General features: G+C 35.5%; 1 protein-coding gene across 3 annotated transcripts in view; it reads left to right on the top strand.

The window, feature by feature from the left end:
* Window positions 1-27,839, top strand: part of LOC136032209 (chymotrypsinogen B-like) — a 58,594-nt gene extending 30,755 nt beyond the window's left edge. For all 3 annotated transcript variants that reach the window (XM_065712415.1, XM_065712416.1, XM_065712417.1), the window contains 3 exons: window positions 8,143-8,264; window positions 15,236-15,400; window positions 23,593-27,839. In XM_065712415.1, the coding sequence (XP_065568487.1) occupies window positions 8,143-8,264; window positions 15,236-15,400; window positions 23,593-23,760 (455 nt within the window). In that variant the 3' untranslated portion in view covers window positions 23,761-27,839. The remainder of the gene's footprint in view (window positions 1-8,142; window positions 8,265-15,235; window positions 15,401-23,592) is intronic.
* The last annotated feature ends 30 nt before the right edge of the window (window positions 27,840-27,869 follow it).

Here is a 27,869-nt window from a genome sequence, read left to right as displayed (position 1 = left end):
TGCCGCTAATATTGAGAGAAGCAAAACTTAAATAGTGGCTTGGTTCATTTTGGAGCAGAGTTCAGAGCGCGTTTGATCACTGGGCAATTCATACTATAGGAAACATGAGCTTCGCCGCAGTTGGCACATTTCGGAGCCTCTAAGCAAGGATAGTATTTAGTATTGGAATGGCATCCAGAACATTTAGAGCACTTCATCTCATTCGGGACACATGGGCAGTGAGCCAACGAATGATGGATACTGTGGCATCTAAGACACCGTCTGGGCAGTTCTTTGTATTCCGATATTTCAAAAGACTCGTAACCCAAGCGCATACCTGTAGCGATGGCAGATTTTAGTGCAGCGGAATCAAGGAACTCTAAACGGAATGTATGAGAAGAGCCGATCTGGCTGGCGTCAAAAAGACCAGGAATAGCGGAGATGAGTATACTGCTAGAAACACTATCGGGAAGTCCCCTAATTCCTTCAAGAGGTTTGCGATCAATCACTTTAGCAAGAATATTTGGATAGCTCGCAACAGCAGATGCGGCAAGAGAATTGGCGGAAACTTTATTCCGCTTAACAACAACCCATCTTTTCCTTACCGGATCGGACTTTACCGACATAATTCCGTCATGTTCGGCAAAAGAATCAAACTTTTCCTTGCGAGAAACAGGGTCTCTTAGTTATGGAGGCGGATATTTAAGAACGACGGCGTACGAGGGTTTGCGATTGGTAACCTTACTATCTGAGACCAAAGAATTATTTATAGACGTTGCTGGACTATTGAGGTGAGCAAGCGATTTTAGCTGATCAAGGCACTGGTTGACTTTGGCGGTAAGGATAGAATAAGCTGACGCTGGAATGCTAGGGACTTCAGAGGTGGATTTGATCACGAACTCTGGAATATCAATATTTTCTGCAGAGCAGCAAGAAATAGTAGCGATAATGTCCGACAATGAACTATTCTTAGCACTGGGTCCCGAACGACGAGGTATAGGCTCATCTGGGAAGCAATTGCTATGTAAAAGTTTCTTAGCGCCAAGAACATCTTCATACGGGAAAAAATCACTTGCGTATTTCACAATCGACTGATGGTCCAACCCCTCATCGAGATTGTGCTGAGCAAAATTCAAAACTGGGCAATAATAAAGCGTACTGGTATTCCAATTGTCCATAATAAGCAAATTTCACTCACGACTCGGTATCAATCCAAAAACAATTAAGCGAAAAAGGTATATCCACAAAGAAGTTCTCAATAGGCATAATTATGAAATGATCCACACTGGCTAAGTGAATGCCTTGAGAATAAATAATAACTTATCTTTGAGTAGGGCAAGTGATCCAGTGATTTGCAAGTAATCCGAATATTTCAATGCACGACTCAGATGATAGTAGTGCTGAATACTAACTCACGGCCACAATCCATAAATAATCCTTAAGCCGTAATCATGTACAAGTTTATAAATCTATCTAACAAGTTTCAATTACAAGTTCAAAAGTATTTCACTCGTTATTTATTCCAAACAGGTACAGAGTTAATCCGGCTTAAATTCAATTAGTTGTTGACTGGTCAAATACCAAAAGAGAACTGTCACGTTATATGTCATATAAAGAACACACACAAAACGCATATGCAGTTACCTCAGTAAACTTTTAACCATTCAGTTACTGGTATCGAACTGTTATCAAAAAGGCGACCAGCATCAATATTACCAGACAGTCTACAAACACAGAAGTCTCGAAGCAATATATACATCAAAATAATCTCCATTTTATGTTGATTCCAAGCATTCAAAACTCAATAAGTTTAGTGGTTATTAGCCTAAATAAATTTGGAAAATTTCAGAAAGGGCATCCTTTTAAAGAAATCTCTGGTCTTGATGAAAATTGCAGCGTTAAATTTACGATGCCCAACAGCCTCTCACTAAATTTCCTGACCCCTAACTACCAAAACCCGAAAATTCTAAGTTTTCATTTCGCAGATTTGTGTTTAGTTCATTTTCTGTTATTCTTTATTTCTTTTTTAATTTTCACCTGGGGTATTCATATTTAACCAGACGCTGTAGAATTTCGGGAAGGGTTTTTTTCGAAAGGAAATCATGAGTTTAGTGTCCTTCTTAGGAGGCAAAGTGGGTAAGGGGTAATTAGGCCCATGTGTCTACCTTTTTTTTTTACCAATGTGCCCATCACATTCACACATCATATCTTGGCAAAATGTCAAGGTCTCCGAAGGGAGCCTGGCACGTGAAGCCTGCTGAGTAAGGTTACAAAATTATGAAGAATTGTTGTTTTGCATAGAAGGATTTATAGTCGAAAAAGTGCGGGCTAATTGCTAATTTACAGATATTTCATCAAAATAAAAGCTTTTCAAAAGAGATTTTCAGGATAGGACCCCAAATAAAGAAAACGACTAATTTCAAAAAAATAAGTTTATCAGTGAATTGCATTAGAAAATAGGGAGGTATATCTTGTTCGAATTTTGATCGCACAGAAATTTAATCCGGAGACAGTTTAGGGCTGCAAGAGCTTTCTCTCTTTTTTATGAATATCTTACGCAAATGCTATATTCTAGGTCTAATTGCTAATTGATAAGCTTTAGGGGAAAGAAGACCATGTTCTAATGTTTTTAATGAATACTGAGGGCAAATGCAATAATGCTTGATTGACGGACTCTATGCTCTCTTCTACCCTAAATTCCCTACTCTGTAAAAAGAAAAAATTGTTAAAATTTGACAAATATTACTTGTAATGTTTGTCAGCAAAAAGTTCGAATTTCAAATATGAAAATCGTTGGAATTGAATATTTAGGGCTTTATTGGAATTCCTGAGTCATTATTGAATCTTCAACTTGTAGAATATAGGATTTATAAGCTCAAATTGAAATTTCAATCTGTTTACTGAATTATCTGTAAAATCAACATACTTGGTGATGATTCATTAACGGTGGCAACCCTGATTTACATACAGTGAATATAAGCCATATGTTATGCCCATGGTAATAATCTGGTCCCAACTGATCATAATAGCACCTGGGAACGGCCCTCAATAAATAAGCTCCAACATAAGCCGGAACCAGTCCTCTCCCCGCTCAGAGGTAGTTTTTCGCTCATCATAAAGAATAGTGAAATCGTCGATTTCCCAACGAAATCTGGGTGATCATACCACATCACAGTAAGAAGAAAATATCCTTAAACTGTGGGAAAAAGAATATATCCTAATATCCTTATACTCTGTACCACAGAAGTGATGTTGTGAAGCATAATCACAAGTTTTAAATTTCCTGTCTTGTTTTTATATAGAAACAGCCAAAATGATTGTTTCTCTTTTATTGATATACTGTAACTATTTCATAAGCTATACGATATTAAAAATATTAATTATAAGCTTAAAATGATTGTACGTAAATTTAGTTTAACGAGCTTCATAGTCAAATTTAATATGATATTCAAGAAATTCCAATTTCCTATTGAAATCCAAACCATTTTGATTGATAAGACCTATTTAAGCTGAGAGTTATATTTTTTCTACTGAAAAATATATAAATCTTGATAATTTCAACAATTTGTTGGACCTTAAACATGAATCACAGCTTCGACAAAAATGGGATTTGTTTTTTAGTTGTTTAAGTTCCACAAAAATTTTTTGTTGGAGATCCAATTTCTTTTTTGCAGGGAAATTCTACGACAACCAGGGTTGCCCAGACTGAACTGATAGTCGTAGAATATCACTCGTATATAGTAGTGGTACAAGGTCGAAGGGATCAGCCGTAGAAGGTCGTAGAAATAGTGATTTGTCTTTTCATGAGTTGGAAATGATTGGAAGGTAACAAGGCTCCGTCCTTGCCTTTCCAGCCGGGAGTCGCATTATGGTAAAATATGATGTAAAATGGAAACTCCTAGTAGTTATTTAAATGAAAAAAAAAAATGCAATGACTATGATTATGATGGCAAACTCCTGAAGATAGAATTTAGAAGAAATCCTGTTAGAAAAAAAGTTATCCTGTATATAAAGAGGGCTTTCGACCTATGTCCCCTCCCCCTACTTATGCCAAATGTTCTCTTTTTCTGCGGATGCTTCAAAAATAAACTCTTGATTAGAAGAGCAAAGTTCTAAAAATTTCATTTATTTTCTCACAATGCTTCTGGAATAGAAGGGCATATTTATTTGCATTTGCTCTAAAAAATAATGTTCTCACTTCACGTTTTTTGAAGACAATCGGTAAATAAAACATATGACTTTACGAACCGCTTATATCTTTGGTGCCTTAAAATGTTTCCAGCTAAACCCTTGTTAATCGTAAAGAGGTGGGTGGGATGAGGGGGTAAAAGCTTTACTCATTTACAGGGTAATTTTGGCTCCTTTTGAGTTTTACTGTCGCTCTTTACTTTTATTTGAAAAACTTTTTATTTTATTTCGAAGATAAAAAGATCCGGAGTCAAACCACTTATTTACCCTAATTTAAAAAGAAAAATAGTGGATCCAGATATTATTTCCGAAAGGCTGTTTGTGAAACGCTTCTTTGTTTTTTTTTTTTTATACCAACGATAAAAAAATTATGTCAACATTCTTGTCTATAATCTATTTTGGCAATTCAATTTTTCTGCGATAATCAACGTATTTTTTCTTGGAAAAATATGAATTTGGCTTTCATTTCAGTACATGGTTTCTTTTTGGGTAAATATGACATAGTTTGTCTGCTTTTAGGTACTAAAATAAATTTCCTCCGTAGCAACCCTGACCTAGATAAGTTGACTGTTTTATGACATTCTTTTGTCGATCATTATTTGTTTTTTCTATTAGCTTAGTAGTTTTTTTTTCTCTGTGTTTGCTCCAAAAGTTATCAATTCTTTTGTAAATGTCTATTGCGAATTGCAAACCTCCAACTAAGGAATTTTCGCATTTCATTTTACATTTGAAGGGCTAGATTATTTCCTTTTACGGAATAAAAGGTTCCTGTAAGGAAGGAGATCACTTGTTGTCCCTAGGAACTAATACTTTATAGTAGCTTTTGGTTATAATCATATCTCATACTTTCTAGTTCTATTCCAAAATCAGGGGACTGAATCTTCTGAATTTCCCAAGTGATCCAAACGGTTGATTTAATGAATTTATGAAAATCAATTCTGAACATTAGACCTCTTGAGCATCTGAACTTCCTCCATAAATCTTTAATAAAAGAAAGTGTAATACTAAAATATGCATCTTTTCCCTTTTTACTAATTTTCATAGCGGCAAAATTACAGTAATGATTGCAAATTTTCGAGTATCACCCGAATTATTTCAATTTAGTTATTATCTTATTCTTAACCATATCTACAAGCCACATGGTCACGCTATTGTAATTTTACGGCTAGTAAACGGTTCAGTGATAATTTTTGATTAACGGAGAGCTATTTGTGGCTAGATTTTGGTGTGGAATCAGGACTGAAACAGGGATATGTTTATCCCCGTTTACATTGATTCATTTTATAGGAACTTGTTCTAAGGAACACAGCGAAACCTATGGGAGTGCATGATACTATTCTTGGTAAGAAACACTCCCAAAGATTTGAATTACGCAGACGATTTGAGAGTGTTAGACAGGAATATGTGGCAAATAAAAGAGTTTTTGGGGGGTTTCGAGTTTTTGTATGTAAATATAATTATTTTTTATATTAATACATTTTCGGAAAGTACAGATAAGAAGACAAAGGGGCTTAGATGAGAAATGAAATAAAGAGGAGATGCTACGCGATTAATTATTTAATTGAAAGCGAGATGGATTCTAAAAGCTTTCTTAGGATAGTTTTAGGTTATCCTTTGAACGATTTTGTATTACTGCGAAAAATGTGGTGAAATCCCACTGTCTGAGGCAATTATGCCTTTTCCCCCAATGACGTCCGGTTGATATTTTTCTATAGTCGTTTGGCTCAGCATAATTTTAAGGTCCATTAACTTGGCCTCTGGGGATGACATGACCCCCTCACAACCCTTGAGGAAAAGGCTGAATATTATGCAGTTTGCCCATCCTTTACGTATAGTATTTGGTATTGTAACATAGCCTATAAGGACTTCTTTTGGAGAGAGGGGGGGCTTCTGCCTGGAATCTCCTACGTGGAGAATTGGAGGGAAATTTTCCAGGAGGAATTTTTCACAGAGGGGGTTGGGGATATCCAGACATGATTCCAAAAATGATAAGAAATTCAATAAAAAACTATTTTTTCAACTGAAAGTAAGGAGCGGCATTACAACTTAAAACAACATAATTAATTCCGTATATGAGGGGGTTTGCCTCCTCCTCCTCTACCCCTTGATCTTTACGCAAAAATTGGATTTTTTCCCCTATTCTTTAAGACGACTGCTGAAAAAACTTCGACGCTAAAAAACTTGAACGTAACGACTGAGGGGTAGAGGAGGGGACAGCCCCTCACATACCAAATGTTTTCTGCTCGTTTGAAGTTTTAATGTTGCTTCTCACTTTAGATTGAAAAAACTTTTTTTTTAAATTTAATCATTCAGGGAAGGATTAGACTACTGACACGCCATTCAATAGCTGTCACACTCACTTATGTGCTCTAACGCACTCACACCAAACTAAAGCGATACTAATTGTTTCAGTAAATGAATATTATCTTTAATTATGACAACGAAGTCAACTCAGCAAATTGACGAAGGAACTCTCAAGGCAAGAAACCATACACATTCAACTCGACACGGACGAATTGACGCGTTCATGTTAACACAGGACGATCCAACGAACCAACTAAGGGAACTCAACTTTGCAATTATCAATTGGGTACATATATGTTATAGCGCCTATGTTAAGTTCTTCATTCATTGACGCGCTGTAGAATCGCTTTCTTCATTAGTTTCTTTCAGCTTAGCGCGAGGCAAACAAGAACAAATGACAGAATAGATGGTAAATATATAATTTGGGCTTTACCTTTGCACATAAGGAGGGGGGATAAAGTATTTGGACAGTTTGAAGTCAGAAAACACTTCTTACTTCATAATATGCAGAATAATTGTACCTAACACATCTTGCATGCAGAGATGCTGTACATTACCCCCCTCCCCCTAATATGCAAATATATAGCCCAAATTTGTTTCTAAAGTATTATATTTTCATTATGTTTTGTGATATTCCATTAGGATTAGTCAGAGAAACCGGTTCTACTTAGACAAAGAACTTAGCATAGGCGCTATAAAATATGAGTACCATCAATCGTTTGTCAACATAGCCTAAAAAATCAAAACAGTTAGAATTAAAGAGGAGCTGAGTCTTATGCTTCCATAAATCAGTTTAGAAGACTCCATCTGTGGAATGGTCCAGATGTTGCTAGTTTGTTACCCGAACTCGGACGCTTTTGCTAAGCATTGGCAACATTTACGATGTAACTAGCCAAAAAGTTTAGCTTCGCGATAATTTTGGCTAGCAAAAACTGGATACACAGAGATTTATTGATCTCTTTCTGCTTGCTCAGCCCTTGTGGCTGGTAGTCACTTCGCTTGGACAATGATCTGCATAGTCTGTACTAAAAAAGAATTTTATGCTTTAGTTTACCGACTGAACATGGCAAATGCTTACAACCGTGTCATGCCTATGTAAAAATACTTTTATCAGTTTTCTATTTACCTTTAAGTTAAATTCAATGACTAAATCGGATGTACACATTAAACACACGTTGACAAGTTATTCGTAAAATTAACTTGTGCTCATTTACGCAGAGAAAAGATCCCGTGCCTCTATTGTCGTCTTCAATTAAATTATTTACCCATATAAGCCTACACACAAATTGTGTGTGATTTTTTGCCCCAGAAATACGATTATCTTGAAAAAAATAATTTATTCTCGATGTTTGTATTTTTAATACCGACCGAAAAAGCCTAATGTAGAGTTAGAGCCCACGGCCCGATGAATAAGAGATGGATGCTAAATTAACTGAGATAGAAACTAGATGAGCTTCTTTTGTTGTTTCATGTCTTTTTTGCATTTATATATTAAATTAAATGGGTTCACTGGGTAAAGTTTAGAGGCATAGCTAGTTATTATATTATGCTATGTAATTCTATGTAATCGGCCGCAAAAAAATAGTTACTGCATTGTTGATTATAATGCGGCCGTGAAACAAAAAGAAAAGTATTCTTTGGAAGTATAACTAATTGTGGTCCATCTTCCAGCATTAATGAAGTTGGCTGCTCCAGTCAACACCACTGAGTATATCCGGATTGTTTGCATTTCTGACGAAATAGACGACGAAAAATTCTTAGGAGTTAAATGCATAGCTTCCGGCTGGGGACAGGTAAGCATGTTATGAATTTGGCTGTCAGAGTGAAGTAAAGATGTATGTTTTAAATAAATTTTCTTTTATCTAGGTTTTGCTGTCAATACTTTCTCTTTAATAACTGCAAGGATCACACTACCTTCTCGCCATGCGGATGAACGGCATTTCTTTTTATCTCTTGCGGCAATGGGACAAACGATAGCCACATTTCTTTTCGTTTTATTTCTTTATTTGTATGAGCTATTTTATGAGCTATTGGTATCTATTATTGGCAAGTATAAAGACATTTTCGGGGATGAGGATTTCTGTATGGGTATTTTTCCATTGTGAAAACTTTTTTTGGGTAGTGAAATTCCGGGGTTCCAGGGTTGACTTCACCTGGGGGGAATTTTCCAGGATTCCTGAGCGATTTTTTTTTCTTATTAATTCTTACTTTCTCTTTGTCAACTCAATTTTCAGCGGGGCAGGAATTGCCTGGGAGATTTTTATGCGTGGGGGAGAGATTTCAGGGGAGAAATTTTCCATGTGGAAATTTCCCCTGGGAGCTATTTTCCATTGCGGGGGGGATTCCTGGAATATCCCCTGGAACGACTTCTTGTAATTTGATAAATTAAAAAAAATTACTGAGTAGTCCGAGTTAATACGAAAAATTCGAACATACAATTTTAAGTGCTGAATTGCTAGATAGTAGAAAGCCTATTGTTTTTAAAATGGCAATGACATAGTCCACCACAGTTAAATGTGCTCTATGCCCAGAAGGCCACAACACCCACCCCTCATACAGCATGAGATGCCACTAGTTAGAAATGCTATGAAAAGCCTACTACAACGAAATGACTTCTCTCTCCATCATTTGCCGAAATATCTATGGGCACAATTCAGTCAAACTAGACTACGTTAAAGAACTATGCCGTCAATTTAATGTTGTGTGCTTACAAGAACATTTACTCACCTCCGAAAATTTTGGTCTTTTCGAACAGTTGAATCAAAAAACTGTGTTCATGCATGAAGCAAAAAGGTCCTCAGTCCGCGGTCGACCTAGTGGGGGCACTGCTATCATAACGGACAGTTCGCTTGAATGTCAAAAGCTGGAATCGTGTGAGTTCTTCCTCGCTGTAGATTTTCCTGGCCCCGGGGGTTTTGTTCTGATCACGGTTTATCTACCAACAAACCTAAACACCCTCTCTTCCGAAAAACGGTTCTCGGAAGCTTGTGGCCGCCTCTCGCGCTTACTTATTAGGCTGGGCAATCGAAGAGTGCTAGTCTGCGGTGACTTTCAGTGCGACTTAACGAACCCATCAAATAAGCTCTCCGAAATCTTCTTCTCAGTAATCCCAGCTGGGTATGATCTCTGTGAAAAGACTGACGCATATACGTACATCCATAATTCCGGTTCAACGACAAACATTGACCATGTGCTATGTAACTTCTCTCTAGGTGCTCCAGTCACCGTGGACTCTGAGCACACAGTAAGTGATCACCTTGGCTTGTGCTTTAAGGCTAACTTCTTCCCGTGTAGGCCGAATAAGCCCCAAATTTATGCTACCAAGACTGAGTGGAATAAAATAAACGCCGACCAGTATAAACAGACATGTGATGAGATTCTCGGAAAGATAAAAGTTCCCTTTCAGCTCTTGATGCATGGCTCGAGTGATTTGGTAGCACTAGACATTTATTGTACTGAGATTATACATGCAATGAAAACGGCTGAGCAGGCTTCTGTACCCACTCGCCGTTTTAAACCTGGAATCAGCAAGCCTGGCTGGAGTCGCTCTCCTAAAGTAAGGCAAGCCAAAGCTCGTGCTAAGTTTTGGCTGAGATTATGGCGCGATTGCGAGAGGCCTAGGTCAGGTGTAGTGTTTGAGCAGTTCCGCAACACGAAAAAAACTTATAATAAGTCTGTAAGTGATCTTAAAGCTGCCGAAGCCGAACTTGCTTCCCAAGAAGCAGCAAATAATCCTGTATCTATGTGGAAGTCTTTTAGACAGTCTAAACCAGTGACAAACCCTGCTAGTAACATACCTGAGGAGCAGTGGGTAAAACACTATAGTGAAGTTTTTGGGATCAAACATGCCCAACTAACAACCGAAAGTGATAGTGAGCTCTCACGAGCTTTTGCGTCCCTCTTGAGCCAACGGAACTATTTTACCGTCTCAATAGGCGAAGTGCTCCAGGTTATTAAGCAGCTGAGAAAGGGCAAGGCTCCCGGGCACGACGGAATTGTGACTGAACACCTCCGCTGTGGCTCACCTCTGCTCATTGAGCACTTGACGCTGCTATATCAAATGTGCCTTGATTCTGGTGCAGTCCCTAAGTCGTTTGCCCTAGGTATTGTGTCTAACGTCTTGAAGAAGGGAAAAAATCGTAACCTCTGCTCTAGCTATAGGCCTATAACAGTTTCTAGTACATTAAGCAAAGTGTTAGAGAGACTTCTGTTACCTGAGCTGTTACGAAAGTGTAAAATTGACAATCGACAATTCGGGTTCCGTCGCCACCTCGGTTGTGCATTTGCACATCGCCTTCTTACGCGTATAGTATCGAAAGCTCAGAATCAATCACGGACTCTTTTAATTTGTGCAGTAGATGTGTCCGCGGCGTTCGATTCGGTAATTCATTCAAAGTTAATTTTGAACCTGCTGCACCAAGGTGTGAACCCACATGTAGCGGCCGTCCTATGGCACTGGTATTCGAGTAGCCTTATCCGTGTTAAGTTGAGTAGTGAACTCCTGTCGAAACCGATTAAGCTTCACCGGGGACTGCGTCAAGGGTCGGTTTTAAGCCCTGTACTCTTCAATTCACTAACCTCGTCGGTAACAAAAAAGATTAACGGTGGTTTTAACACTGAATGTATGGATGTGAGCCTACTGTGCTACGCCGACGACATACTACTGGTGAGCACATCGCTTTGTAACCTTCAAGCTAATATCGATCTCCTAAGTCGAGGTTATACTAATATTGGTCTGGTTATTAACCCTGCTAAAACAGAATTTCTTGTATTTGAACCCCCGCGTGCGCCGTCTGAAGTTGCCCGTCGCGAGGCTACCTGTGTTACCGTTGCAGGGCAAGTAGTACTTCCAAGCCGCAAGTTGAAGTACCTAGGTATCACATATGGAAGCGACCTCAGAAGCTCGCGTGCTCTTTTTGTTGACCAGGTTCTGTCGGGTTTTCGGTCTGGGTATGCTAAACTTGCAGCTCTGAAGTTTAAATTTAATAAGCATATCCTTGCTAGGTTGTATCGTGCCGTCGCTCTTCCCTTTGCTCACTACATCTCACCCGTTTGGCATTGGCTATCGAATTCGGATATGTTGCGAATCCGTTCAGGCTTTTGCAAATATTTAAAGTTTCTGCTTGGTCTGCCACTTTACCTCCGTAACACTGGTCTGCTAGAAAAGTATCATATACCTGATCCTGTTGAGTTCATGCCGAATTTTGAAAAACAAGCTCTCGTGAAACACAGGGCACTATTATTTGATTTCCCAGCGACTTTCTTGCTTGATAGTTGAAGTGTGATTTGTTTGTATTTAGTAGATTATTATGTTCGGTTGATTTGTTTTCGTCTTTATTTTCTCTTTTCTTTTGTTTTGCTCCGCTTTTTCATGCTTCTTTTTTATAAGCGGGTTTGTAATAAATTATTATTATTATTATAGATAAATGTCCGTAATCCTACTTATTTAAAGCTATTTCCTATTGTGTGTTTTTTGCTAGAAATTGTCTGAACGGTTCAAAAAATTTTTGCAGGCTCAGCAGCAATGTTGAGAACCGCAATGTTTGGTTTAAACGGAACATCAATATCCATAAAAATAAAAGTTTAAACACTTCAATACACAAAAATACTTCCAAAAGTTAGCAATATATTAACCAAAATTTTTTTATTGTTTCCTGAATGACAAGTGATTCTATTCTTTTAAGTTCAGCACGAAGTATTCTGTCAGAGGTCTCAACTAAATGACTGGACAATTCGCTCAAGAAATTCAAATGAAATACTAATTTCAAATTTTCAAACAGTTCGTGGTAACGAACTGCAGTAAGGAGCGACCCGGCTCAATAGTAACCGAAACTCTAAAAAATGGAATTTTGATACAGATCGTTACATCAAAAGAATTGTATTTTAATATTGATTTTAAACATATAAGTTTCATCAAGATTAGTCTTACCCATCAAAAGTTACGACCCTGAGAACATTTGCCTCATTTTAGAAAATAGGGGGAAACAACCCCTAAAAGTCTTACAATCTTAACGAAAATCACACCGTCAGATTCAGCGTATCAGAGAACCCTATTGTAGAGGCTTCAAGCTCCAATCTACCAAAATGTTGAATTTCGCATTTTTTGCCAGAAGACAGATCACGGTCTTTACGCTAAAGTTTGACTCTTTCTCTTAACTCTACTTTTTAAAACAGTAAAAAACTTTAGCGTAAAGAGCGAGGGATTGCGGAGGGGACAACCCATTTCATATACGGAGTAATTTCTGTTCATTTTAAGTTTTAATGTCGCTCCTTAGTTTCATTTAAAAAACTTGTTTTGTTTTTATTTAATTTCTGGACGTTTTTGAATTAATTCATGTTTTGATCTTGGCTCTCCGCACATAAATAATTAAAAGGAAATTTGCATATTAATTTTTTTTTGGCTAAATTGCTTTCTCATAGTTTTAATGAGAAGATTTTGAGAAAAAAGGAGCGAGGGAGGAGGCCGAGTTGCCTTTTAATTTTTTTTATTACTTAAAAAGGCAACTAGAACTTTTACTTTTTTACGAACGTTTTCATTTGTAAAAAATATACGTAACTTACAAATTAACTTACGTAACGAACTTCTTTATTCGTATGTTTTTATTGCGTTGATGGGGAGGTTCACCCCTCGTCGATACCTCGCTCTTGACACTAAAGCTTAAATTTTGTCCCAATTCCTTAAGAATGACCCCTGAATCACAAAATCCGTAGAATAAATAGTTGAAATTACTAAAAATACTTTAGCGTAAAGAGCGAGGTATTACGAGGAGGTAAACCCCTCATATGCGTAACAATTTCTGTTCTTTTTAAGTTTTAGTGATGCTCCTAACTTTCAGTAGAAAAAAAACTTTTTTTATTTATTTTTTCATTTTTTTTAAATAATGCTAGAAAATCCTGCGCCCCCTTCATTGAAAGTCTCTTCCCTCATGAGAAAATCCTCCATGGAAAGATCCTCCCACGTAACCCCCCTTAAATCTCCCCCCAAACCAAAAACATCCCCCTGAAAACGTCTCTACACTTCCCAGTAACCATTACTATGTGTAAACACAGGTTAAAGTTTGTAACTTGCAGCCCCTCTCATGGTGACTGCGGGGGAGTAAGTCGTCCCCAAAGACATAGTTGTTAGGTTTTTCGACTATGGTGAACAAATGGCTATCTCTGAATTTTGATCCGGTGACTTTGGGGAAACAATTAGTGTAGGAGGGGGGCTAGGTGCCCTCCAATTTTTTGTCACTTAAAAAGAGCACTAGAACTTTCAATTTCGGTTAGAATAAGCCCTCTCGCGACATTCTATGACCACTGAGTCGATACGATCACCCCTAAAAAAAAACAAAAAAAAAACGCATCCGTGATTTGTCTTGTCGTGATTTGTCATCCGTGATTTGTCTGCCAAAAAAATGCGAAATTCCACATTTTTGTAAATAGCAGCTTGAAACTTCTACTATAAGGTTCTCTGATACGCTGAATCTGATGGTATGATTTTCGTTAAGATTATATGACTTTTAGGGGGTGTTTTCCCCTATTTTCTAAAATGGGGCACATTTTCTCAGGCTCGTAACTTTTGATGGGTAAGACTAATATTGATGAAACTGATATATTTAAAATCAGCATTAAAATGCGATTCTTTTGATGTAACTATTGCTATCAAAATTCTATTTTTTAGAGTTTCGGTTACTATTGAGCCGGGTCGCTCCTTACTGCTGTTCGTTACCACGAACTGTTTGACTTGCGCTGTCGATTCCTGAATATCAGTTAATTCAAAAAATGTGTCTGCTTGCTGGACTGACGCGGGAGAAAATTTTTTTTAATAATTTTTTGGCAATGACAGGACCGAAAACGCAGCTTAAATTTTTATGGCCATGAGGTTTCAAGTTTTTTCCAAGGAAAGCAAGACCCAATGAAGAAAACAAGACTTCAATGAATCAAGATAGGGTTCGGGCCAAAAACAAACACGACTAAGAAACAGGACACTAGAGTTAAGAGGCGATGAATATATAATAAATATTTCGGCTGTATAGTTACCACACTGCTTATGAAAAAGAATAATGACAAAAAAAACACAGAAAAAAAATAATATGGCTAAAAAACAAGAAAGATAAAACAAAATACAATAAAAAGACTAAATTAACATCAGTACGAAGATATAAAAAAATAAAATACGAAATACAATTTAAGGTCATTACCGTCAATTTTGGAACGTAATTCCAGAACGTTAGTTCATTTTTAAGATCTTTCATTACGAGGTTTTTCTTCTAAGACAGTTACTTTTGATTCTTTTTTTCACATATAGTTTTCATATTTTTCATGATATATATAATATTCTGTAATATATTTATAATATTTGTAACATTTCTATAATATTTTATAATATTTTTATAATATTCATAATAATATAACATGTATAATATTATGATAATTATTATATTTTATGATATTTTTATAATGTATATTTTTTAATTTATTCTGTATATTTTTAGAAACAACGAAAAAGCTATAAAATCCCATAACAAGTATGCAGTAGTAGTATTGCTGAATTTTGCCTAATCCATTCATTATTTTAAATATTATCCTAAATTAGATTAATTTTTAAAGCCAGTTAAATTGCATACGGCTTTATGATTGTTATTATAATTTTTTTTATTTTAGCTGAAAAACTGCAAACTATAGACTTTAAACTTTGTCTCGTGGGAAACATAGCTAAACCGTAGTTTGCTTTTGAACAGTTTTCTGTATTCTTCTTCCTGATGCTTGAAAAATTTTTCAGTCAAAATTTGGCGGTAAGCTCGATACAATATTGCACCATGCTGAACTTCCTGTTGTTGACAATTCGCATTGCAAGAAAGTCTATGGAATGCTGTATAATATTCCAATTTTCCCTTACCATCTTTGTGCAGGGCCTTTAACTGATGGCGGAGTAGGAACCTGTGTGGTAAGTTCTTAGCTTTTGTTGTATTTTTGCTGGGTAATAGTTTTGATTGCGGCCGTTGTATATATTTTTATTCCTGAAGGTAGGGAAAAATAAATATCGGTAGAAGGATCATTTACCAGCAGGAATGCTGGATTAGAGCAGTAATAGCCAATTTGATGAGAAACTTAGAAAGTGCGCAGTTAGCCGGTTTTGTTCTTCTTTCAAAGGAAAAAGCACATTTTTAATTCGAGATCAAAGTGAGAAAAAATTGTTTCCATTTTTTTGAGGAACTCAGCAAAAAAGTTCGTAAGAAATTTAGATATTTATAGGGCTCTGAGATGAACCCGTATTTACAGTTGATGTACTCAAACAAAAATTACAGATAGCACTCTTGAAAGGTGATAGAAAAATAATGACCAAAAGAAATGGTAAAAAAGAGTTGGATGATTTTAGGTTAAAATATCTAGTAATCACAAAACTACTATAACTATTATTTGCAATACATATACAGCGCGCAAGCCACCAGAAGCCAACAGTAATATTTTCAATAACCTTTCACCCAAAACTAATATCTCATCACTAGCTTGCTTGCCAAATAAAGGTTGCAAAAACCCAGTTCGGGGTTAACTTACGTTTAAGATTTTTGGAATAGAAGGGAATGTTTAACACAGCGAGAAACGTAAACCTTCAGGTTTGCGAAATGGCCAATTTTAATTGTAATAATTGCTACAAAAATATGAAAAATTCCACTCCATCAAAATTTTTTTATTGAATAATATCTATTGAAACTTCCTCATACGAAAATGTGTGTTTTTGCTTAAGATTTTTAATTTGCTTAAGATTTTTACCTGACAATTAAAAAAAAGGACAAAATCAAACAGTTCGTGGAATTATCAAACAGAAATTATTATGCATATGAGAGGGTTGTCCCGTCTTCAGTTCTAATTAACCGGTTCTTGTATGTCAAGAGTAATTCTTAAATAATTGGAACAAAAAGTGTAACTTCAGCGCAAAGAGCGAGGTAATGAGGAGGAGACAGCCCTCTCATATACGGAATAGTTTTTGTTCGTTTTAAGTTTTAATGTTGCTCCTTATTTTCTTTTGAAAAAAGCTTGTTTTTTGATTTAGTAACAAAAAGAATTTGAATGCATAAACAGAGAGAGAAAGAGAGAGAGAGAGAGAGAGAGAGAGAGAGAGAGAGAGAGAGAGAGAGAGAGAGAGAGAGAGAGAGAGATGAGAGCGAGAGCGAGATTATCATCCCCCTCTCCCTGCATAAAAAAGTTCAAGACAGGGGACTTGATACCTTATGCCTTAAACTTTAGATTTACTAAGTGTTTGTTTCAGTGAGGTTACTATCAGTAAAGTGTAGATACTGAGAGATCCTGAATTCTAATGGATTTGGTCTGTATAATTTGGAAATGTTTTATTTTAATAATAGCCAAACAGCCTGTTGTATTACAGGGATAGAAAAGAAAAATATTAGATGACATTCTCTTGAGGACGAAACAAACATATAGTCCGGGCGCCAGTAGACTAATTAGTAGACTAATTTTCAGGTCATCATGACACATCTGTTTCACGCAATCTGAAAGCGTATAGCGTATTTCAATCAAGCATATAGCGTATATACAATCTGAAAGCGAAAGCGTATAGTGTATTTCTAATCGTGTTTAACCCTGTGATCATGATTATACCCGAGAATAAGTGCCTCCGAAGAGTGCTTGACCTTTAAAAATGACTTGAAAGATTAGAAAAAAAAACAACCCCGAGAGCTTTGCTTATAGTTTTTCAGGTTTGCAACTCCACCTGTTACAAGGCATCTAATTTAAAGAATGCAGTAGATAATTATCTAAAAGGTAATTCTAGTGCTTTCTTTAAGATCCTTGGAAAGCTGCTTGAAACCTACCCAAAAGGCAAACCGTAATTATGTAAACCCTGCATAAGAACTAGAAGCAGTTAAAAAGTTCTGCTGAATGTTGGAAAAAATACAGGGTCAATAACTGAAATTTTGAAAAAAAATATTTCTGCATAAACTCCTCCAGCATTGAAGGCGAATCCGACGGATGACTAACTAAAAACAACAAACTAATAAATAAAAACATAATATAATATATACACAAAATAAAAACTAAAAAACTAAAACTAAAAACACAAAACTAAAACATGATGACCTTTTCTCAATAACGGTCATCATATTTTAGTTTTGTTTTTTTTTAAGTTTATTTTTTGTTTTTATTAGTTTATTCTGCACTGAGGACGGTCAAGCGGAGGTCTTGACCGAAATATTAGCATAATTTTTCACTGGCTGTTTATTGTCCTCGTTCTTCTTTTCTTCGCGATTTTGTGTTTTGTCATGATTAGCCAATGTGGTCTCAGAAATTATTTACTGAAAATAGCTTTAATACCATATCCTTAGAGTGGTATATCATTGGGGAATCATTTTACAGGTTCCCGAAAGTAAACCAATAGTTATGAAACCCCTAAATTTTGGATGGGTATAAAGTAATACTTTTAGGGCTATTCTTCTGACAAATTCATTGTCACAGTGGCCAATTTTTGTTAGTCGTATCTCCGTTTACTACAAATTAAATTCATGTGCATTGGAAAGTGTTATCGTGCAGGAATCGGCAAGGGTGACTTGAATTGTGTTTTTGCTGCGAAATGTGACCTTTCTGAAAGCGACGATAAGATGATGATTTAAAAATAACTTAAAAATATTGCTCAATAGCCCTCAAATGGTTCATAGAATTAATTGACTATTCAAATTATCTTTACTCTATTAATAAGGGAAATGAGTCATTTTTATACAATTCTGAAAAATCTATGCCAGCTTTCCCTCTCACAAAGACTGTCTCTCTTGGCTTTAGCTTCGTGAAGCAGCTGAAATCTGAAATCAAAAATATTATAGCCTATCACAGAACAAGAGAAGATGTACAGTGGCCTTTGAGTATGCCAAGTCTCTTATATGCAAAAAAAAAAAAAAAAAACAATGTTATACAACTCACTAACATTCCTAATTAGTAGCATTGATGAGCTACCAAATGACCTGTGTATACTCTATTATGTGAGGGAATTATTTAAAATAGGTACTTTTGAATTTCTACTCATTTTATTTTTGCCCTTGACTAGGACTGTTCCTGTTCATTTGCTAATGTTCATTTGTGTGTTATAAATAATTAAACATTATAAGGATTATAAACAATTTCCCAAAAACAATTTTGACACTTTATTCATTTCATCGAACAAAAATAATATTTTGTCAATAACAGTAACTTTTCCATTTTTTGGTTATCACTAACTTGCTTAAATTTTCGCTCAGTTAGGAAGGGCAGTAGCTAAAAAGACCAAAATGTAATGCGGTACAAATGAAACTCTCTATATAGTACTATATAATAGTTCAGGTCATTTTCAAGGGTCAAGCACTCCTCGAGGGTACCTATTCCCAGGTATAATCGTAATTAGTGGATTCGTTATGACTAAAAACTGCTTTCAGATTGCATGAAACAGATGTGTCATGGAGGTGTTCCATTTTTAGGTCTTGGAGCCTGGACTGATATCTTCCCCTTCTTTCAAATACACAAATATAAAGTCTACCCATAATTTCAAGTTTAATCTAAAATTAACTCACTATTTCAGGGCAACTAAACTAAATACTGCTCCAGGTTTCCTATTACAAATTTTGATTTTTAAAGTTTAAATAGAATCCAATATTTCCTTCACTTAAAAACTTTAAACTAAAGATTTTAATCCTTGCTTTGTTGGAAAAAAGACTGTTTGACATTTTCAAATCGTCAAATTTATATGTTAAAATTTTTTTTCTGATTCATCAGTACTCTTTTTTACATTCGACTATTTTCGAAAATTCGACTATTTTGTTTCATGAGCTGAAGCACGTTGTATTAACAAAATTCTTAACATGTATTAAAAAATCTTATCTAACCTTTTATAAACATTAAATTTAAAAGAAACAAGTTTTTTCAACTGAAAATAAGGAGCAAATTTAAAACATAAAACGAACAGAAATTATTACGTAAATTATGGGGTTTTCCCCCTCCTTATTACCTCGCTCTTTACGCTAAAGTTTGATTTTTTGTTCCAATTATTTAAGAATTAATCTTGAAACACAAGGGGTGTTTAATAAGAATAACAAGCGTTTTTAAAAGTTAAAAAAATTAGCGTAAAGAGCGAGGTATTCAGGAGAAGAAAAACTTCTCATATACGCAGTAGTTTCTATTGGTTTTAAGTTTTAATATTGCTCCTTACTTTCAATTGAAAAATCTTGTTTACATAAATTTGATTTTTGGTCGTTTATAAATGATGCTATGAAATCCCTTCCCCCACGAAAAATTACACCATGGAAAGACTCTCCCATGTATTCCTCTTGCCAGAAAATCCCTCCCCCGGAAAAATATCTGTGTACTTCCTACTGGCCAATACTATGCGTAAACTACGGGTAAAGTTCATGACTCGCAGCCCTTCCCCCAGGGGCTGTGCGGGGTCAAGTCATCGTCAAAGACATAGATATTAGGTCTTTTGACTACGCTAAACCAAATGGCTATCTCAAAATTTCTGTCAGACAACTTGGGAAAAAAGGGCCATGGGAGGGGGTTAGCTACCCTCCAATATTTTTGGTCACTTAGGAAGAGCAATACAAATTTTTATTTTCTATTAAATGAGCCCTCTCCCAACCTTCTAAGATCAGTGGCTTGATAACAAACAAATGAGCACGCATCTATGATCTTGCTTCTGGCAAAAATTCCACATTTTTGTATATAGGAGCTTGAAATCTCTGTAGTAGAGTTCTGTGATTTTAGGGGTATTTCATCCTTTTTTTTAAAAGAAGGTCAGCCAAACTTTTTTAGGGTCGTAACTTTTGTTGGGTAATATTAGACTTCATGAATTTCATGTATTTTGAATAAGAATCAAAATTTGATTCTCTTGATGCATCCATTGTTATCATGACTCTGTATCTTAAAATTTCGGTTACTATTGAGCCTCAACCCTCCTTACTTACAGTTCGTTATCACAAACTGTTTGATCAGATTTTGTTTTCATATTTTCATATTGTTTATTTTACGCAATTTTTGGTTTTACAGACTAAAAAACTTCAATACATCTTAAAAAAGGTCAGAATCTACACAAAAATCGAATAAAGGTTGTATTTGAAAAATATTCCAAAGTGAAGTATTTATTCTTTCTTAATATTTTAAGATGTCCTTTTTAGTCAATTTTATAGTTCAATTTTAGTATCATAGTATCAATTTTAGTCATTCGGTGTAATAAAAAACTAGACCTCCGTTGCCTGTGCAACGGGAAGTGTTACAGCAACTGTGCCCTGTTCCTCAGGGCACAGTTGCGGAGCAACACGTGCAACTGTGCCCTACAGGACACAGTTGCGGAGCAACAGTCTCCATTATGTCCTTCAGAGGACATTTTTCCAATGCGGCTTCGATTGTTATCTTGAAGCATCTTTGATATGGTTTATTTCGAGCTCCTACTAAACTGAGTTTGGTAGAATGTTTAGCTGGTCCAGAAATAAACGAGAATAACACAATAACACAGTTGACAATTCTGAATATTTATAGGATGGATAATTACAATTTCAAGATAAACCAGAATTTCTTTAAATAATTGAAACTAGAAATCAAATTTAACTTTTAGAATTTGTCCTGTACAACAGAATAATACGATACAAATTAAACCACAGTTGCCCGTCAGACTTACTTTCTGTGAAGTTTGATTGAGATCCGACAACTCGTACTGGTACTTCTGGAGTGTATTGGAAATGATACGCGATAAAAAAACGGTTTTTATTTTTTATCTGGAAAACTATTAGGAATTTTTACACACTTTCTGAGGAACTTTTTAATCCATTTCACGTTATAAAAATAAAATAGACATCAAAATCGAAAATTTAAGAAAATTTCAAAAAATCGGAACGAGATTGACTTTTCCGGAATTATTTCCGAGAAATCTGTAAGAGCTACGGAATTTCATGCTTCAGTTCTCGAAAACATCAATAAAAGTTCTATATGAGTTTATAATTATTTTATCTCTAAAACGTTTACTTCCGAAACTAGGGCCGTCTTAACTTGACGCCAATTCGAACTATTATGTTTCGAGACGCACATTTCGGGAATTATTTCCGGGAAATCTGAAAGAGATACGGAAATAACGTCTTATAGTTTTCTGCTTAACTTTTGATGGTCTAAGCTAGGAAAATATAAAACAAACCAAATTCACCAAAAAATTTAAATTTCCCCGAGGGCATGACAAAACTTCCAAATAGAAAAACCCAAAGAAGGAATTTTATTTTGGAGAAACTATTGTAAGTTCCAGTTGTTAGGAGATCGACACCTGTCGAACCGCGTTGGAAAAAAAATTCTAGCTGGTCCAGAACAGAAGTTACCTCTAGAACGTCGAAACTTCGGAAATTATTTCTTAGAGAACGAAGCAACTTGGTATATAGAACACTTCACTTCTTCTTGCATACTTTTCATAGCACTACTCGATAAAAATATAAGAAACATCAAAATCGAAAATTTGAGAAAATTCCAAAAAAAAATCGGAACGAGATGGACTTTTCCGGAATTATTTCCGGGAAATCTGTAAGAGCTACGGAATTTTTTGCTCCGGTTCTCGAAGAGACAAATGAAAGTTCTACATGAGTTCAGCATAACTGTATTTCTAACAAGTTTATTTCCGAAGCTAGAGTCGTCTTGACTTGACGCCAAACATCGAACGCAGAGTTTGTAAGAAAAAAACGGTTTTATTTTTTTTTATGGAAAATTGTTAGAAATTTTAGGAGTTTCTCTGGAACTTTTTTACTCTGTTTCACGTTTACCTTCCCTCTGAAAAATCTCAAATTTTTAACTCTTGCCACTTCGGAGCTACAGGTCGCTGATCACGGTGAAAAAAAAAAAAAAACTACGAAAGCAGTAGTGTTGCTCCGCAACACAATTACACCGAAATGTTTAGTGATTGAAATATCGATCCCAATAAAAATTTATCATTTTTTATTTTGTCTTGAAGTTTACTCCTACTACTACTAACAACTCACTGCAGCACAAAGCCGACTGAGGCCAACGCAGCTTTGTAAGCTTCTCCTCCATCCAAATCTATTCAAAAGCTACTTCTTTACACCCTCCCAGGAGGTTGCCATTTTTCTTAAATCTTAACTGACAATATCCTCCCTCCCTATTTGGGGGTGATCTGGCTTTCGTTTTGCCCTAAATGGTTTGTTGACAATGACAATCTTTAGCAATCTGTCATCCTTTATCTGCAAAACGTGTCTTAGCCATCTTCATCTTTCTCTCAATATGACCCCAGATAGCGGGATTGAATCACATGTTTTTTACAGCTTACAGTTAGAGATACGGTCAGTCAGACGGTTACATCAACCAATTCGTAGGCAAACCTGGAAAATATCTAGCAAATCCTCTTCTGTCTTTCGGAGTGCCCATGCCTCAGAACCAAGCTTGACCATTGTAAACATTGTAGCTGCAAATATTCTAATATCGGTACACAGACTTATCTTCCTATTCCTCAAAACTTTTTCAACTGTGAAAAAAATAGTCTGGGTCATAGCTATTCTACTGTTGACATAATCACTGTGCCCACAGTCTTTACTAATAATACTACCTAGGTAAGCCACTTCATCGATCTTCTCGTTACCCAAAATCACTTCTACATCTTCACTTTTCCTTTTTCAAGGATACCATCTATCCCCATTTCTAACGACCTGGGTAATAAAATTTCCTAATAAAAATAGTTTGATTCTACCAGGGACCCTGTCTAATTGTTCCTATAACTGCAAGTAAAATTTATCTGAGTCACTACTATCTCTGTCAGTTGATTCTACAGGGGCATATACTAATATGACCGCTGATGAAAGAATTTTTTTTCAGTTTTTCAATAGAAGTTTAGCGAAATCATATTGAGCCAGGACTATGTTCTTCAGTTTATTCAATATGATAAAAGTGTTATTCAACAAGTAAAAAAAAAAAAATAGTCAACAAGTCATCTAAATTCCAATTATTTACAGGGTGACTCCAGCGTTTTTTTTTTGTTTTTTTTTATTATTTGTCAAAAGAAATTTAGCGAAATCACATTGAGCCAGAACTGTGTTTATGAGTGCATTCAATATTCAAAAAAGGTCATTCAACAAGTTTAAAATTTAGTCAATCAATCCTCTAAATTGTAATTTTTTACAGGGTGACTCCGGCGGTCCCTTACAATGCAGCTTAAAAGATGGAAGATGGTATCTTGCTGGAATCACATCATTTGGGTCAGGTTGTGCCAAGCCCGGTTATCCAGATGTATTTACTAGGCTGTCATATTATATGCCTTGGATACGAGGAAAAATTAGGAGCTTCTCATAGGCTATGATCATAAACTAATACACATAATATTTACTTTTAGGGAGCTTCGTTAGGGATACTATGTACCGTATATGATTAGGTGTTACATAGTGGACGGAGTATCACTATCTTTAGTGATAAAGAAGATGGAGCTTAAGCTGAACTAATATTATATAGTGGGTATAAAGCTTTAAGGTGTTCAAAGCTCCTTCGGGGGTATTGCTGGGATTCGTGTCGTTTCCACCAATTATTGTCAGGCGTCAAATTCGTTAAGAGAAAGAAAATACTGCTGCGTCTAAACATTTACGCTGTGATCTCGATGTGCTATAAAAAAAGATGTCAGTCCGTGTGGGCAGTACTTCTCAGTGTGTCAGGATTCTAAGAACGCCCATCAAGATTACCTCTTAGAACAAATGTCTGGATTAAAATTAAAAGAGAGACGTTATAAACACATTCTTTTTATACTTAATGTTTTGTTGCATTGCCTGTTTTTAGTGTTTTCTTTTAAGGATGTAGATAAAGAGATTTAAGGCTTCTTCACTGCCGAAACAACTTTTGGGAAGAAATATGCTTTGTTATAGCTCAATATGTGCAGGTTTGGCAAATGTGGATGTAAAATATGTCCAACTGTTTTTAGTTTTTTTTTTTTTTTTAGATTCTCAACTTTGGATTAAGTTTATATTTGACTTTCAATTTGCCATTCATTTAAAAAAAATAATTTAAGAGACGTTTCTTTCGACTTTTAAATATTTACACTTATAATATCCTGTAGCTATAAATGATATAATTAAATTTGAAAAATAGGATTACAATGATTTAGTCTCCTCAAGTTGTTTGCCTCCCTATTTGTGTCTTGGCCTTGATTTTACAAGCTGAGATATGTTTGACTTTAAAGCGTAACTTGTTTGATTGACCAATCAGAGTGAAGATTTAAGGTGATTCTCTTTGATTTGAAAAGATGAAGATTCAAAACGTCAGTTTTCTATATGTAAAATGAATCTGCGAAGGATACAAAGGCACAATTTTAGTAGAAAATGCTTGGGAACCAATTAGTATTAACATGGGCTTTTTTCAAAAAATGTTAGCATTTCAGTTTTCCCCATTTTCTTGGTATTTCAGGTACAGCTGTGACGTTAAAATAAACGAAGAACACCAAACGTTCATCAATCTTGGCCATTTTACAGTAGCATCAACTAACAGGGTGGAGGACTTTTGTCTTCACTATATTTTACCCCTCCACCCCAAATTTTGAGAAATAACTTTTTTGGTACTTTCATTTAAAATTTCTTAAAAAGACAAAACTACCTTCCCCTTCCTAGTTTTGAAAATAAATTTTGGTCCCTTCCTAAATTCTCGCGAATTAATGCCGCTGCATTCTTATCTTCAATTGCAATTGCAATTGTGGTAGACATAAAAAAACAAGGCTGCTAATCCGTGCTTCATCATATGCACAAAATTATTCAAATCGAGTAGAGATTCATACCGAGTGACAGTTAAGATTTTCTTTCTAACGAACCTCCCCAATGGTTTTTATTAATTGGTTGCATATACAGATACATTTATATACCTTACAGTTGGAAGACCAGCTATTATTGCGATCAAATTGTCTCATATATTTGCCTTGAAAGGGACCCAGCCCCACAATATCTTGCAACTTTTCGTATGATCTGCAATTTGTGTATAACTTGCCTGTGCTTGCTGTTTTACACGATGCTTGCATTTCTTTACTATTTATGACAACAACATGTGGTTTAGATTCAACAAATTCTTTTGGTAAATGCTCTGATTAAAAGGATTGTGTATTTTCAAACTCGCCAACTCTCAGTCCGTATATTGGAGGTAGAGTTGTCCTCTTTTTTCCTCTCTCTCTTGTGGCCACACTGATGTTTCTAGTAGGGCCTAAAACTGCGTATCACCGTAAATGAAAGAAAAAAAAATCGGATTTTTATTTGCCTATTTATCGAAATTGTCAAATGTGCTCCTCCAGAAAAACGCACGCAGTGCGGTCAAGGTCCCGCTAAAAAACGACATGTAACTAGAGCGGTAGCCGCCTTCAAAATGATTCCAATTAGTACTATAAATGTTATAAGGGGAACTGGAGTTCCTAGTGGGACTAGATGATCTAGAGAGGTCAAAATTATTCTTAAATCAAGAATAAAGGACAAAATATCTCATAGGTGACACACTGGGCTTAAGTGACAGCTAAATATCTAGTGGTGGTAAAAGTGTAAGACTCAACCCATCCACCTGAAATATCTTGTTTTTCTTAGAAAGTACCTTTATTCTTCATATAGTTCATCTATTTTTGGGATTTTGACGAATCTAACTCCTCCCTTTGGAAACAGGGTCTCCACCCCCTCCCCATGAGATGAATTTCCGCGTGCATCCTTGGTCTTAAGTCTTAACTTCGTCTTGGTCTTAAACTGGCTTTTATTTTTTTTTATTTTTTTTGGGGGGGGGGGGCAAATGAGCAGATTTGATCAACTACTGGGTAAATAAATGGAATCCAATACAAAGTAGAAAAAATTATCAGCCACAATGAACATAGCATAAACATCGAGGAATGCCTGTCAAATTAAAGCAATTCTAATCAAGGTGTCTTTACGTTTGTAATTTTTCCAACAAAACTGGTATAGGTTGATGATCAAAAAAACCTCTTGACCATAAGAAATGATAGACGATCAGAACCAATTAGATCAAGGTCAGTTAAAGATTAATGATTGTTTCAACTCATCTTTTTGAGCACATATTCCTAACAGAATGAAAAACAAATTGCCATATCTGCACTCATTGATCAGCGCTTTTAATATTCTCAGAGGCAATTTACCCACTTCATTTGCTTGAATTATTTTCATTTCGGCCTTGAGATCCATCACGACAGTTACTAAAACTGTTAATAATATCATAGAATAAATGCTAGTTTGCTTCTAGAGTTGGTAATAACTATATTTGGGTGTTGTTCGCGGCTTTAGAAAGTTAAAGAAAAAAAAGAAAGTTAAAAGAAAGTGCTTTGAAAGAATTTTCGTGAATTTATTTGGCAGAACTTTCCTTAAAATATATATATTTTAACTCCCGCAGTGCGCATTGGAGAGTTTTCTATCAATATATTTAATACGAAATTACTAGTTTTTTGTGTGTTCCAAATTTACAGAGCTTTTTTTTTTCTTGAGCTACAATTCTGCCTATTTTTGGTTCTGTTTGTATCAGTTTTATACGCGCCAGTATGCAGTTTAAACATACTGGCAGTGTTCCCTCAGTACCCCCACCCTTCACTCATTAAATGATGGGCTCTCTTTGAAATTGAAATCACTATAGAAGTATCCATGGACAAAAAGTAATCAATTTATAGAAATAAAAATAATAATCAAAACCTAACTTTTTCCAAATTCTCATTACTCAAATTTCGACTATTTCAAAATTTCTTTTATTTCTCGTTTGTTAAAATTCAATCATTTAAAATAGTGCGTGCACCCTTGCTCAATGTTTATAAACAACTCTATGTAGCTTTTAAATATTTCAATAAAATAACTGGCTCATCAAAGGTCTCTAATTAATATTTAGTGAAAGGGGAATTCATATCATCGCTGTAACGTCTGAAGGTCGTATCCGATATTTTCATAGCTCTGCGATAATTTCCAAGAACCCTTTTCTAAGCTGTTCTCAAAGGGAGAATCATCTAGCTTCAATCACGCTTCTATCCTCCTGATCTACATCCTCTCTCTGGCAGAAGCGTAACAATTTTTTTTAAGCAGTTATATCAGACGTCAGACACGACCTTTAGGCGTGACAGCTATAATATAAATAATATAATAGAAATAATTTGCAGTTGATATTATTAACTTAATTTCAGTTAACATTTAAATTTTCTTGTATGTGAAGAAACTGAGAGTATTATATCATCACGATCCTATTCAGTAGGGCGTGAGGTTCATTTGTCTTTCTTTTCTTCGAATTATTCTGTTTTCATATTTATTTTAGGCCAGCACATATTTATACAGGGAGCTGTCATTTAAATCTCTAGTATCTGTGCTTTGTTTGTAGCCGAAATCTATGTTTTATATTTATTTTTTCATAATAAACAGGAACACTTATCAAGAGTATTATCTTGAAACTTGATAGATTAGGCATAG

This window comes from Artemia franciscana, chromosome 10, assembly GCF_032884065.1.
Source record: "Artemia franciscana chromosome 10, ASM3288406v1, whole genome shotgun sequence".
Taxonomy (NCBI): Eukaryota; Metazoa; Arthropoda; class Branchiopoda; order Anostraca; family Artemiidae; genus Artemia; species Artemia franciscana.
This window is presented reverse-complemented; position numbering and strand designations above follow the sequence as displayed.